The sequence below is a fragment of the Suricata suricatta genome, chromosome 8 (assembly GCF_006229205.1).
Source record: "Suricata suricatta isolate VVHF042 chromosome 8, meerkat_22Aug2017_6uvM2_HiC, whole genome shotgun sequence".
NCBI lineage: Eukaryota > Metazoa > Chordata > Mammalia > Carnivora > Herpestidae > Suricata > Suricata suricatta.
The window spans coordinates 51,513,322-51,525,379 of NC_043707.1; the positions used below are offsets into that span (position 1 = coordinate 51,513,322).

The 12,058-nt window shown below is 59.9% G+C and overlaps 1 protein-coding gene across 1 annotated transcript; it reads left to right on the forward strand.

Moving 5' to 3' along the window:
* Positions 1 to 4: 4 nt before the first annotated feature.
* ALX3 (ALX homeobox 3) lies at positions 5 to 9,955 on the forward strand (the record flags this gene model as incomplete). Its single annotated transcript, XM_029945791.1, has 4 exons — positions 5 to 173; positions 5,309 to 5,625; positions 8,310 to 8,438; positions 8,807 to 9,955. Coding segments are annotated over 4 exons (924 nt in total), but the record flags the coding sequence as incomplete, so codon positions are not given.
* Positions 9,956 to 12,058: the final 2,103 nt, after the last annotated feature.

The window sequence follows — 12,058 nt, forward strand, 5'->3', positions numbered from 1 at the left end:
GCCCCACCTGCACCCCGCGCCGCCCCGCGGCCCGCGCCTGACCCGTTTTCCGGCCTGCGGGCCCCTGGAGCCCTACCTCCCAGAGCCGGCCAAGCCGCCCGCGAAGTACCTGCAGGACCTCGGGCCCGGACCGGCGCTCAACGGCAGCCACTTCTACGAGGGCCCCACGGAAGGTAACGCGCGGCGCGGGCGTAGCGCTCAGCCCCGACCAGCCCTCCCATCCTTCCCGGCCCGCCCGGGCCTCTCCGCTTCCTTCGCCCACTCGCCCCGCTCTCAACTTTTTTGACCCGCTAACCCGTCGTCGCCACGGGTCCCTCAGAAGCCCCACCGGCGCTGGTCCAGGCCGGGCAAAGCCAGCGCGGTGCGGCAGGCAGGGCCACTCAAGCCTCTGGTGGCGGGAAGGGGAGGGGGCGGTTGCTCCAGGGTTAAGCTGCGACGGCCCCCGGCCCAGCCAGGCCCGAAGGCGACCTGAGGCGGGAAGGAGAAACCCGCTTGGCCGGAGTTGGCCCGGAACTGCCACTGACTCAGAGGCCGGGACCGGGCCCAGAGCCTGGGCCCTACACTGAGCCCTTGGTCCCGATGCGGGGAGAGAAGCTCGGCTTTTGTGTCTGGCGTCCGTTCAGGGCCCTGAGCTTGGGCCCGGACCTAGAATGGCCAAACAGGGCACTAGGGGCTGCGGCCCGGCCTCTGCTGCCTTCTCCTTCCAGGCCCAGCCTCCGAAGGGAAGGCGCTGCCTGCGCGGTAGGCTCTCGGCGGCGCGGCCACGGCTGTTTCCGCAGTGCCTGGGCGGTTCTCAGTACGGAATAACCGTGTTCTTATTTCTCAGACCAACCTGGCCTCGCCCGTCGTTATGCACGGGGACGGCCGCCCTTCTCGCAGCCTTGGCTTCCTCGCACCGGATCGTCACCGCTGGGGCCGTCGAGAGTAGCCCGGCGGGCCTATCCCCTGGGCTCCTCGGGCTCCGGGGCCGGTGCCCCATGCGCCCAGGCCAGATGGACCGAGAACAAGCCTGAATGCCGGGGCCGGCAACACAGGCCCGCCGCCACCCGCTGCACCGACTGACCTGTAGGAGTCTGGGCGCCCGCCCATCTGCGCTGCCGCAACCCGCACCTTAGGCCCAGAGTTGGAGCCTCTGAGATCGGCCCCTACCCGCCTCGCGGGTCTCCACGGAGTGGCCAGGCAGCTCAGGCCTTCGCTCAGCCAGGGCAATGGGAATGTGTAGGGGAGGGCGGGGAGGTGTGTGGGGGTCAGCGGAGGAAATGAGCGAGTCCGCGGAGCTCCGTGTCTGTGCCCTTTGAAAGAGGCTCTCCTGATAAAAACCACAGTTGGGACTTAATGAGAAGCAGTTGGCCTGGCTCCTCTGATCCCAGCCAGACGGCGGCGGCCGCGCAGCGCCAGGAGCACCGCTGGGGACAGGTACCCGGCCTGGCTGGGCGCGCGCGCGTCGGGCAAGACCCACCCCGCGGGCCAGCGACCCTGCTGGGCGCGCCAGGTCCCGCACGCACTGCGGGGACGCTAGGACTGGCAAACTGAGGAGAGTGTTGTAGCTGGACGAGTGGCGGGGCGTGGGGGGACCGGCCCAGCGACGGCGGGGGTGTCAACAACGAAATGCATGGAAGTAAAACCGAAGAGTATTAACAACCACCAAAAAGAGGGAACACTGAACAAGACCATGGAAGAGAGAGGCGAGGAGAGGTCAACGACGGTCGACAAGCAAGGCAGAACGTTAAGAAATACACGGAGAGCGAACGGAAAGAGAAGAAAAAGCAAGCGGAGGATCGAACGATCGAACGAAGCGGGTAAATGGAGGAGGAGGGAAAAGACGAACAGAGTAGAAGCAGGAAAAAAAATGAAAGGGGAGGGACAACCTCAAAGAGCAGAAGACAGCAAAACGAGATCAAGTGGTAGAAGAAAACTGACGATTCGAGTTGAGCGGACGACAGGCCAAACGAAAAACAGGCGCAGCGGGTGCCAGCTGAGCCTGAGTCCTCGGCCGCCGCGCGCCTCCCGGGTGCCCCAGGCCGGAACTCGGCGGGCGCGGGCGGCTTGCGTCCCTGCGGCGGAGCGGGGCTGCTGGGGAGGGACCGCCCCGGGGAACACTAGGGCTGCACAGTCTACGAGGTGGGAAGTGGTGGCAAGGCAGGAATCCACCTTACTTCCCGGCGTCTAAAGTGACGGGCTGCGAGCGTTTCCAGTTCAGTCCAGTGAGCGCGCAGCTGCGCCCCATCTGCGGCGCGATCTTCGCCGAGGCCGGGCAGTCGCGCGCTCCAGAGTCTGGCGCTTCTCTCCCACTCTTCGCCGCACCCTTGGCGGAGAGCGCTCGGCCCTGCCCTCGACCCTGGCCTGGGCACCCTTGGAGCGCGGGGCGCGCGGCTGCTCCGGGGGCCGGAGCAGGGCCCGGCAGTTCGTTTTTGGTTCGCCGGCGGCCGTCCAGGTGCCCCGGCTCGGTTCTCTGACCTGGGAATGCGCCCACCGCCTCGGAGGCCCCGACCTGAGTAAACGGAGGGCCGTGCTCATTGGACCGACTGCAGATCTCGAGGATTCCAAATCATTCGTCCTAGGCTAAGGCCCTTACGCGGAAGCTGGATACACTAGGGAGAGCGCCAGGGCCCCGCTGGCCTTCCGCGTTCGGCGCGCTTGTCCATCGGGGCTTCAGGCCATCAGCCTGAGCTTCAAGAGGCCTTGGCGAGCTCTGCGGATCGCATGGGAAATGGCGGCTCGCACGAAGGCTCCCACGGAAGCTACAAAGCCGGATGGTTGGCCTTGCGGCCTCAGAGGACGCGCTCTGCCTCGAGAGAGGGCTCCCGGTTGGCGTCTCAAGCGGTCCTGCTCAGGCGCTGCCGCCTTGGCTTTGAGACCGCTGCTAGCAGGGGTCCAGGCGGCCCCCAGGGTGGGGGCGAGCAGCGGGCATGAGAGCCGAATTAGGGACGGAGCACCGTTGCTGCCTTAGAGGTTTCGCTCCGGGCTCCTGTCTTCCAGGCCCAACAGACTTCTGCTGCGGTGCTGCGGTCCTGCAGGCTGTGGGCACTTGGTGCTGAGCCCCAGGAGGGACACCGGTCTCCATCATGAGCACTCCCCGGTAACCAAACGGTGTCCCCACCAGGTGCACGTGAACCCTATACACAGCCCGCACACACCTTGAAAGTGTGGGGAGCAGTGGCGTGCATGCACCTTTCTCTTTACAAGCTCAGATTCAAACTGCTGGCTTCCCAAATTTCTGCTTTTCCTTTCTCTTCTCCACCGCTGCTCTTCACTGATTGCACCTCGACTTCTCCACGGCCATGGCCACAGCCACCTCCACCAAAACACTGGGCTTTGCTCTTCAGAAGGTATTCTGTGAGGTGTGCCCCTTCTCCCCCAAGGAGGGGTGGATGCCTGGTTCTCTCTGGAGCCCTCCAGGCAGATGGAGGTTTCAGGGCAATGGCAATGAGGAGGGGAGAAGTGCTCTCATCCCTTAGGTCCCTTGGGAAGGTGGCAAAGTCCCCCTTTTCAGCGGCTATTCTGAAAAGTCCTGCTGCATCTGTGTCTCTAACTTGGGTAGCTCAGAGCCCAGAGCTCGTCACTTCCTCTGGGAAGATCCTGTTAGGACAGACGCTACAGGCTCAAGAGCCAGCTGGGCAGGCCTCAGAGCTTTGGGGAGCCCTCTACAGTGACGTCAGTGCTCCCCTGGCCCCCGTCCCTGAGCCCCTGTCACCCTTTTTCCCCTGGAGTCCAGCAGGACCTCACTCTGAACCCAGAACTCCAAGCGCCTACCTCTCAAAGCTGTTATATGTGGGGTGCCCCCTAAACTGCTAGTCCTCCAGTCTCCCTGACCATTTTCAGTTATTTGGCCCAGCCTCCATGAGTCCTTATTCCTCAGTGGAAGTGCAGCTCCCTCTAGAACCAAAACATGTTGGCTGAGAATGGAAGTCCGTGGCAGGAGCGCTTTCTCCCCGCGGCTGCACCTGAGTTGTGAACCTGATACCTGGGCAGCTTCAAGGCCAGGCCCCCACAACATGGAACCTACTGCCCAGCCCGTGTGGTCCTGGGGGTCACCCACCACCTTCCCAGCAACTGAAGGGGACCTTGCCCCACTTGTCCTCCATAAGGCAGCCAGGGAGCCAGAACCCAAGAAGCCCATCTCCTTGGTCCCCTCCTTCCCTCATGACAGCTGTGATCCTGACACCAAGTCCCAAGGAAGAAATTGCATCCTGCTGCCAGCTTGCTGGGCTTGCTGGGGCCCAGGCCCCTGCCAGGAATGGGCCAGGGCAGGGCAGGGCTGTGTGAGTCAGTGGGGCGTCTCTGTGGCAGCGTTCCTGGCCTCCCAATGGGAGGACTGTCAAGGAGAGATTTCATGGCAGCGCTGCTGGGGGGCCTCACCAGAGGAGAGGGCGGAGCATCAGAAGTGACCTATTTTTCACCATGCCTGGGTTGTGACAGGGCCCCACCGTGCTTCCTGAGTGAGGGCTGGCATGTCAGAGTGGGGCTGCTGGCAGCTGCTGCAGTCAAGGACCACCCCCCCTTGCTAATCAAGGGCAATGGAGAGCCAACAGAAACTGCTGAGAAGTGGGAGAGCAGACAGTAACCAGAATGATGGAGTTGGGGGCTGAATCCTGTTTTGGCCCTGGTCCCATCTCTCTTTCTCTGAGCATAGCCTATCTCCTGCCTCTCTAATGCTGCAGCTCAAGTCCTTGCCCAAACATCACAGTTTTCAGAAGCATGAGACTATCCTTCTGGAAGCTTCTTTATCCCATCTTGCCCTTTGGACCCTAGGGCTGGGGGATTTGACATTGCCCTGAGACTTGGGGTCCAGAGAATGAGGCATAGCTGGACCAGCCAATGGTGGGTGACTTGAGTGTCCCTGTCCGTTGCCGGCCTGGACCTGGGACCTGATGTGTGGGCATGAAGACTTGAGAACAGGGGCCCGCAGTCAGGGACAAGGAGGCACTTCCTGGCGGGGGCGGACCACCCCACCCTCACCGCCTCCCCCTGCCTCTGCGCCAGGCCCTGCCATGGCGCCAATCCTGGCACCTCCACACCCCGTGGGAGACACCACAAAGCACTTTCCTGAAATGAAGCCTCCTCTGGCCCCAGCAGATCCGCCCAGACCACAGAGCACATGGTCCCTGAGGGTCCCCTCCCCAGCTGGAGGCTCAGCAAGCAGGCCTCCCAAATGCCAGGCTCCCATGGAGGGTGGCTGCTGGGATGAGGGAAGAGAAAGGAAGGGGGAGGCGGGGACTAAAGCATCGAAGTTCTTCCCCCTCCCCCAGTCCACCCACAAAACCCCCTGGTTCGGTTTCCATCCTCCTTTTTGTGTTTTCCATTGCAGCTGAGGAGAAGGCCTCCAAAGCTGCCAGTTTTCCCCAGCTGCCCTTGGACTGCCGAGGGGGCCCCAGGGACGGGCCCTCTAACCTGCAAGGCTCCCCTGGCCCTTGTCTGGCCAGCCTGCGTGTCCCTCTGTCCCCGGGACTCCCTGACTCCATGGAGTTGGCCAAGAACAAGAGCAAGAAACGCCGTAACCGCACGACCTTCAGCACATTCCAGTTGGAGGAGCTGGAGAAAGTCTTCCAGAAAACCCACTACCCTGATGTGTATGCCCGGGAGCAGCTGGCTCTGCGCACGGACCTCACCGAGGCCCGGGTACAGGTGAGGGCACTCGGACATGAGCCTCTCTGGCTGCCTCTACCCCCCCACCCCTAACCATGGGCCTGGCCATGGAGATGCAGCCGCTAGTGCCACACAGAGCTGCCTTTCCCAGGTGCCTGCCAGGCCTGGGCTCCCCCTCCATGCCCAGCTCTGCTGCAGCCACAGGCCTGCAGTCTAAGTTCAGGCCAATGCCTCATGGGGGTGGTAGCCTCTTGGAGTCAAGAGACCTGTGTGGGAGTCCAGCTCTACCATTTTCTAGCTCACCAGGTGATGGGGGGCATGCCATGGGATCGCCCAGTCTCACTTTCCCTACTTAGGGAGATTTTGAGGACTGCAGATGTGACAGCATTTTGGATGCCATGAAATGCTGAACACATATCAGGGCTGCTCCTGAGGTTAGAGGGTCCCTGCTGAGGGGTCTCGGGCTCAGTGAGGCTCAGAGCCATCTTGAGCCAGCGATGGTCAGACCAGCCAGCTCCCAGGCCCTGGCCGGGAGAGCCTAGCTGGGGACCCCTTCCCACTGGACAAACTCCCCAGCAGAGGCCCCATGGCTGCTTGGATGGGGCTGTGGCCAGCTTCAAGCAGCGGGGTGCGAGGGGATGGAGGATGCTAGGAACAGGGGACAGTCCAAGACATGTTGAAAGTGACAAAGAACATGAAGGTGGAAAGGAGGGGGTGGGGGTGGGAACGGAGGCTTCAGTAAAAGCCTGGCCCAAGAGGAAGACGGTTGCTGCCTCGTTTTGAACTGGCGTGATGCATGGCAGGCTCCCTGGGAGCTGGGAGAGGAGTGGGATTGGGCTTCTCAGTGAGAGGGGGTCTCCTGTAGGCCGAGGACATTCTCTCTCCCACCACAGAGGAGACTCGATAGGAACAAAGCTCACACTTAGCACACTCTGTATGGAGCCTCCCGAGAGACTCTGCCTGAAGGTACTGGGGTAGGGCCCTGCTATGGTAGAATGTGGGGACCTGCAGGCCAGTCCACCAAGAGGCCCGAGAGGCCCCTACAGCTGGATTCAGGGCCGGACCAGAGGGGCTTGGGCCATTTCCCCTTCTCTCCTGGGTCCTCCCCCAAACTGACTCTTAGAACTGTCTTCCCAGGGTTCCCCGGGGCCCAAGGCCATAGGGTGAGAGACCAAACATTCACAAGAGCCCATAAGAGTCCATGAGCCAGAGACATCGGAACATGGAGTCTCCAGGCCCTCACCAAGCCTCTATGGTGGGGTCTGAATCACTGTCGCTGTGGAACTGCCTCCGAGAAGCAGAGCACACACCCCTCCTCTTCCAGGCCTTTTCAACCCTGAGGGGGTCTCGAGTGTGGCCACAAGGCTCCCAGATATAGTCCCAAAGCTTCCTGAGGGCGAGACCCTAGAGTAGGGCTCTTTTCTCTGACGGGAATGTGACATCTCCCCGTAGGCCCTGCCCCATGGACAGCAACAGGCACAAGGACAATCCAGAGGGCACAGCCAGAGTGCAGGTGGACGTCCACAGTGGGGCCTCTGGAGACAACGGGATGATGGGGAAGGATTCCCAGTAGAGCAGTCAGGTTCACCAGCTCGACTCCTTCATCTGCCTGCAGGGGAGGAAGAGTGGAGAATGCGAGGCCAGGCAGCTGAGCCGGTGGGCTGGTCTGGCCCTGACCTTGCCCCAGCTCTGGGACCTCTGTATCTGGAGGTTAGGGGGCTGGAGGTGTGCCGAGCTTCCTTCTTCACTGTCGTGGCTTCACCCACCTGCATGAATAGGTGTGTGAGGGGATCATGGAGTGTGAGGGGCTGGGGCGAGGTTACATTCACGGCATGCATGCAGGCGTGCGCACACACACAGCCTCTTTTGTCGTGGCTCCCAGCTAGATCCCTGAAAAGCAAGAGGATGGTTTGGTTTCGTTTTGATATTGCCGACGTCTAGCCCAGAGCCTGACACACAAAGTGTTTGGTGAATGATAGAAATACAAAAGGCATGCCCTGGCACACATAAATGAAAGTCATAGGGCATATGCCAAATGGAAAATTCATCACAGATACAGACACAGAGGTGCACAGTACCCAGTCCACCCTCACCTGCCAAGAGCTCACAAATGACTGAGAAACACAGATTACAAAACGGATAACCATAACAGGGTGTGGTAAGTACAAGAGAGAGGCCCGGCATTAACACAGGCCCAGTGGAAATGTACGTGTGTATTTGTGGCACAAGGGTGAGGGGGGACAGCCCAGGCAGGGGAAGCCTGAGTAGCAAGGTAGCAGATTGTCTCAGAGGTGAGCTGGGGTGGGAGGCAATGAGGAAGAATCAAGTGTTATTGTCTAGTCAGACATGAGGCTATGGAGAGGGGCAGGGCTCTGGGCAGGCTGGGAAAAATGGGGCACTGTGCACTGGTACACCTAGGAAGTGCCCAGGCCTCTGAGGCCACAAATCCCACCATACCCCTAGTGACACAACCAGGCTGGAGAACTGAGACAGTGACTCAGCCTGGTGACTGGGGGTAGGGGATGGCCCAAGGGACCAGTAACACCCGTCTGAATGTGGGCCTTCCCCTGGCCATGGGAGCAAGTTCCTGAAGCTCAGGGCCCTCCGGCCAGGAGCTGGACCCCCAACCCAGAAGGAGGACACGTCATCAGCTCTCTCCCCAGCAGGCTCTATTCCGCAGGGCTGCTTGGGTACTCCCTGGGCCTCTCCCCTCTGTCCCCCAGGTCTGGTTCCAGAACCGCAGAGCTAAGTGGCGGAAGCGAGAGCGCTACGGGAAGACCCAGGAGGGGCGGAACCCCTTCCCATCTCCCTATGACATCTCTGTGTTGCCCCGAACAGACAGCCACCCCCAGGTGAGACCCCTCTTCCCCTGACTCAGGGCCCAGCCATGTCCCGTGGGAAAGCGCTGGCCCCAGGGAGACTGGAAGCAGCGTTAGGGCTTTGTGTGGCCATGGGGAAGTCACTTCTCCTCTGTAAACGGGGGCTTTTCTGGCTCATGAATGGGGCCTATAGAATGAAGAGAACCTCATTTGGAGGAGCAGTGGCAGAGGTCTCCTGAGTATGCCATTTTGAGTGTTGGGGGTAGGAGGGAGCAGATTCTAGAACTGGCCCAAGTGGAGCTTTGCTGATAGGTTTCTGGAGCCCTAGGAGCAAAGGCAGAACCCTCAGTAAGGGAGGCAGCCCCCGGGCTACTGACTCATGGGCCCCCTTCTCTTTCCAGCTGCAGAACTCCCTGTGGCCCAGTCCAGGGTCAGGGAGCCCCGCGGGACCTTGCCTCGTGTCTCCAGAGGGCATACCCTCCCCGTGCATGTCTCCATACTCCCACTCTCATGGGAATGTGGCTGGCTTCATGGGGGTGCCGGCCTCCCCTGGAGCCCACCCTGGCATCTACTCCATCCATGGCTTTTCCCCTCCCCTGGGGGCCCACAGCTTTGAGTCTTCCCCAGATGGCGACTATAAGTCTCCAAGCCTCATCTCGCTCAGGGTGAAATCCAAGGAGCCACCCAGCCTACTGAACTGGACCACGTGATCGGCTGCATGGACATACAGACTAAGCTGCCCATCCCCTGTCTGTTCCCAGCTGCGCCCACCCCACCCCAGCATGGGAGCCAGAGAGGACACACCTCTGCCTCCAAATCCCAGATGGTTCTTGGAGGCCCAGGCAGAGCAGCTGGGATCCTCAGCCTCCCGCAGGGAATAAGCTAGAGTTTTTTTTCCTCTTAGAATAAGACGGGGCTGCCCAGGAGAAAGGGGGCTTCAAGGCAGGTAGGATTCTTCCTATGACACATTGGGTGCCTTCATCCAACTCTGCACTGGAGGGAGGAAAAAAGACACCACCCTGCTTCCTTCAGATTTTGTCCAAGTTTAACAGTCATCCCTCCAGCTGAAATGGCTGAATTGGCTCCTCATTCAGGGAACCCTGTAAAATAAAAGGAGGAGGACTCGAGTTGAACCAGGAGCAGCTCTTTGTGACTTAGGGGAAACCAGTCTTACAGGACCATCTAGGGCCAGCCTTGCTTCTCCCTCCAACCACCAGGGGGCGAGCGCTCTACGTCTGGAGCTCACAAGGGCCTGGAAGCCAGCAGTCAGGTGGGTGTCAAAGGTGTCCGAAGCCTCCTTTGGCGCTGGCCGACCCTTACTCCCGCACTGTGCCCCTCCCCCAATCCCCACAAAGGGGCAGAAATTCCACCAAATATTTGGATTCTCTTCTATGGGGATCAGGCCAGAGCAGCCTTCCTTGGTTTATTCATTGGATATTGGTAAGAATAAAACAGATTTCCACAGGTTCAAAGCCCCTGAGATCTCAACCCCAACTTTTGTAAAAAAAAAAAAAAAGAAAAAAAAAGAAAAAAAAAAGTGTGCTGCCCAGCATAATAATAAAGATGGCAATGTTTTTTAGACCAGGTGACTGTGCATCCTCGGGGTTTGGCACTTGGTTACACTAGAGCTGGTCCGTGCCCAGGGTTCGGGCTCGGCCAGGTCCCCCTGAGGGGCCAGCCAGGATCCTGGGGGCAAGGGGAAGGTAGGCTGTAACAGAGCCCCAAGGCTGATACATGGCCCCCTCCCCAGGATCCCCACCCAGGATCTCTGTAGCTTCAGCTGGTGTGTGCGGGTGGCAGGAAGAGCCCACTTTAAAGTCAAAGGGAAAGGGACGATCAGGGCCTGAGGGTAGAAGGGCAGTGGGAAAGTGGAAACAAGCTTGTGGCTGAACTGAAGGAGGAAGGGAGGTAGAATGAAAGACAGGGGAGCCCACTGAGAACCAGGAGCTCCCCCGGGCCAGAACCCCAGAGCAGTGGGGGTGGGGCAGCCTCTTGCTCCCAGATGCCCCAGGAGCAAGTCTGAGCTTCGGGACAGAGACGAAAGCCAGGACTCTTTCTTGTGGTTTCAGAGTATTAGCCGTTCTATCCTTCATCCCCACTTTCTTTCTGCCTTATCTCCATGGCTGGGAAAGCAGGAAAAAAGCAGGCCTGGTCCTCCCACCCTCCCGGTAAACACAACCACATTGCTCAGGAGCTCAGCCTCAGCTGACAGCCTGGCACCCGCTCCGTGCCTCCTCTTCCAGGCCCACAGAAGCCCCAGCACACAGACACCAGAGCTGTGCTTCTTCCCAGAGAGGGAGCACGGCCCCCAGGTCAGGTTTTCCTGCCAAGACCGTCACTGTGGCCAGGGTCAAGCATCCCTCAGGAGAAACTGGTCTACCTTCCCTTCCCTTCATGTGAGGTCCTGGCTTCTGGTGATTTCTCTCCTCTCTGTACTGATGCTGGCTCTGAGGTCCAGGTGGGAGCCCCGAGAGTCCGAGTGGTAGGGAGATGCAGCCCCGGCACCTCCGACAAACACAGCCCCCTTCACACAGAGAGCCGACAAGGAGCTGGGGCTCAAACCTTAATTTCTAACTCAGAGCTAAGACGACTGCCCTAGAAGTTTCTTCACCCAAGGAGTGACCTGCAAGATTTTGGACTTCTGTGTCACAAAGTCAGAGAAATGCAGAAAGACTAGTTTGTTCTACAGATATTTATTGAAGGCCCAGTTTGTGCCAGGCATTTCCCTGGGTGTCAGAGACAGACCAATGGTCAAGGAAAACACGACTCCCTCTCTCACACAGCTTGGGGGCTGGCAGGGGGTGGGGGGAAAGGATCTATGAAAGCAAAGGAAGCACAAGTGGGAAAGAGACAGACTAGGGAAGACAGTAAAGCTAAGCCAGAGATCGTACAGGAAGAGTGGGAGAGGCAGGCAGAGGCTGGGAGCAAACTGTGAGGGAGGGAGGCCCTGGGGGGGAGGGGGAGGGGGCACGGGGAGGCCAGAGACCAGCTACTGGCTCTCATCCAGGGGCATCTGCCCACAGCTCATATTTTTCTGTCCAGTGACAGCTAAATGAAGAGAAAGCTAACTTTACAACCGCCTACTTCACACATAATGAATACGAATGGGCATCCCGGAGCCTGTTCCCTGGGATTATCTGTGAGCTGATGGTTTCTCCCACTGACTGGGCCATCCCAGCCAGCCTGTCCCCTGGCTGGGACACAGGCAGCTCTTCCACCTGCTTCCCATTAATCATCCTCCCGTCCTCCCCTCCTCCTCCATACCCTAGGCGTCTCACCTCTAAGACGCAGTGCCCAGGTCTTCAGATGTCCCTGCCTCTGGCCTCATTCCGAAGGTGACCCCAGCCCTCAGCCTAGGTCCCAGGTTCCCCCAAAGCCAGGATGGGGCGATGCTCACCCCTTCTGGGAAAGGCAATGGTTGGTTAGTGGCCCCACCTGCAATCCCAAATTTAAGAGTCGCTAGGCTCAGTGTCCCTTTGCTAAGGCTCCTCTGCCCCAACGAGGCCCACCCAGAGAAGCCCTACATCTTCATCCTGGCTGGGGCACAGACCCCAAGCCCAGAGCAGAGAGCCCTGGCTGCTAGCAGGCCCTTCAGTCCAGGCTTCTGGTCTCGGGCCGGCATGGGGAAATGCTTCTCATTAGAGACACTCAAT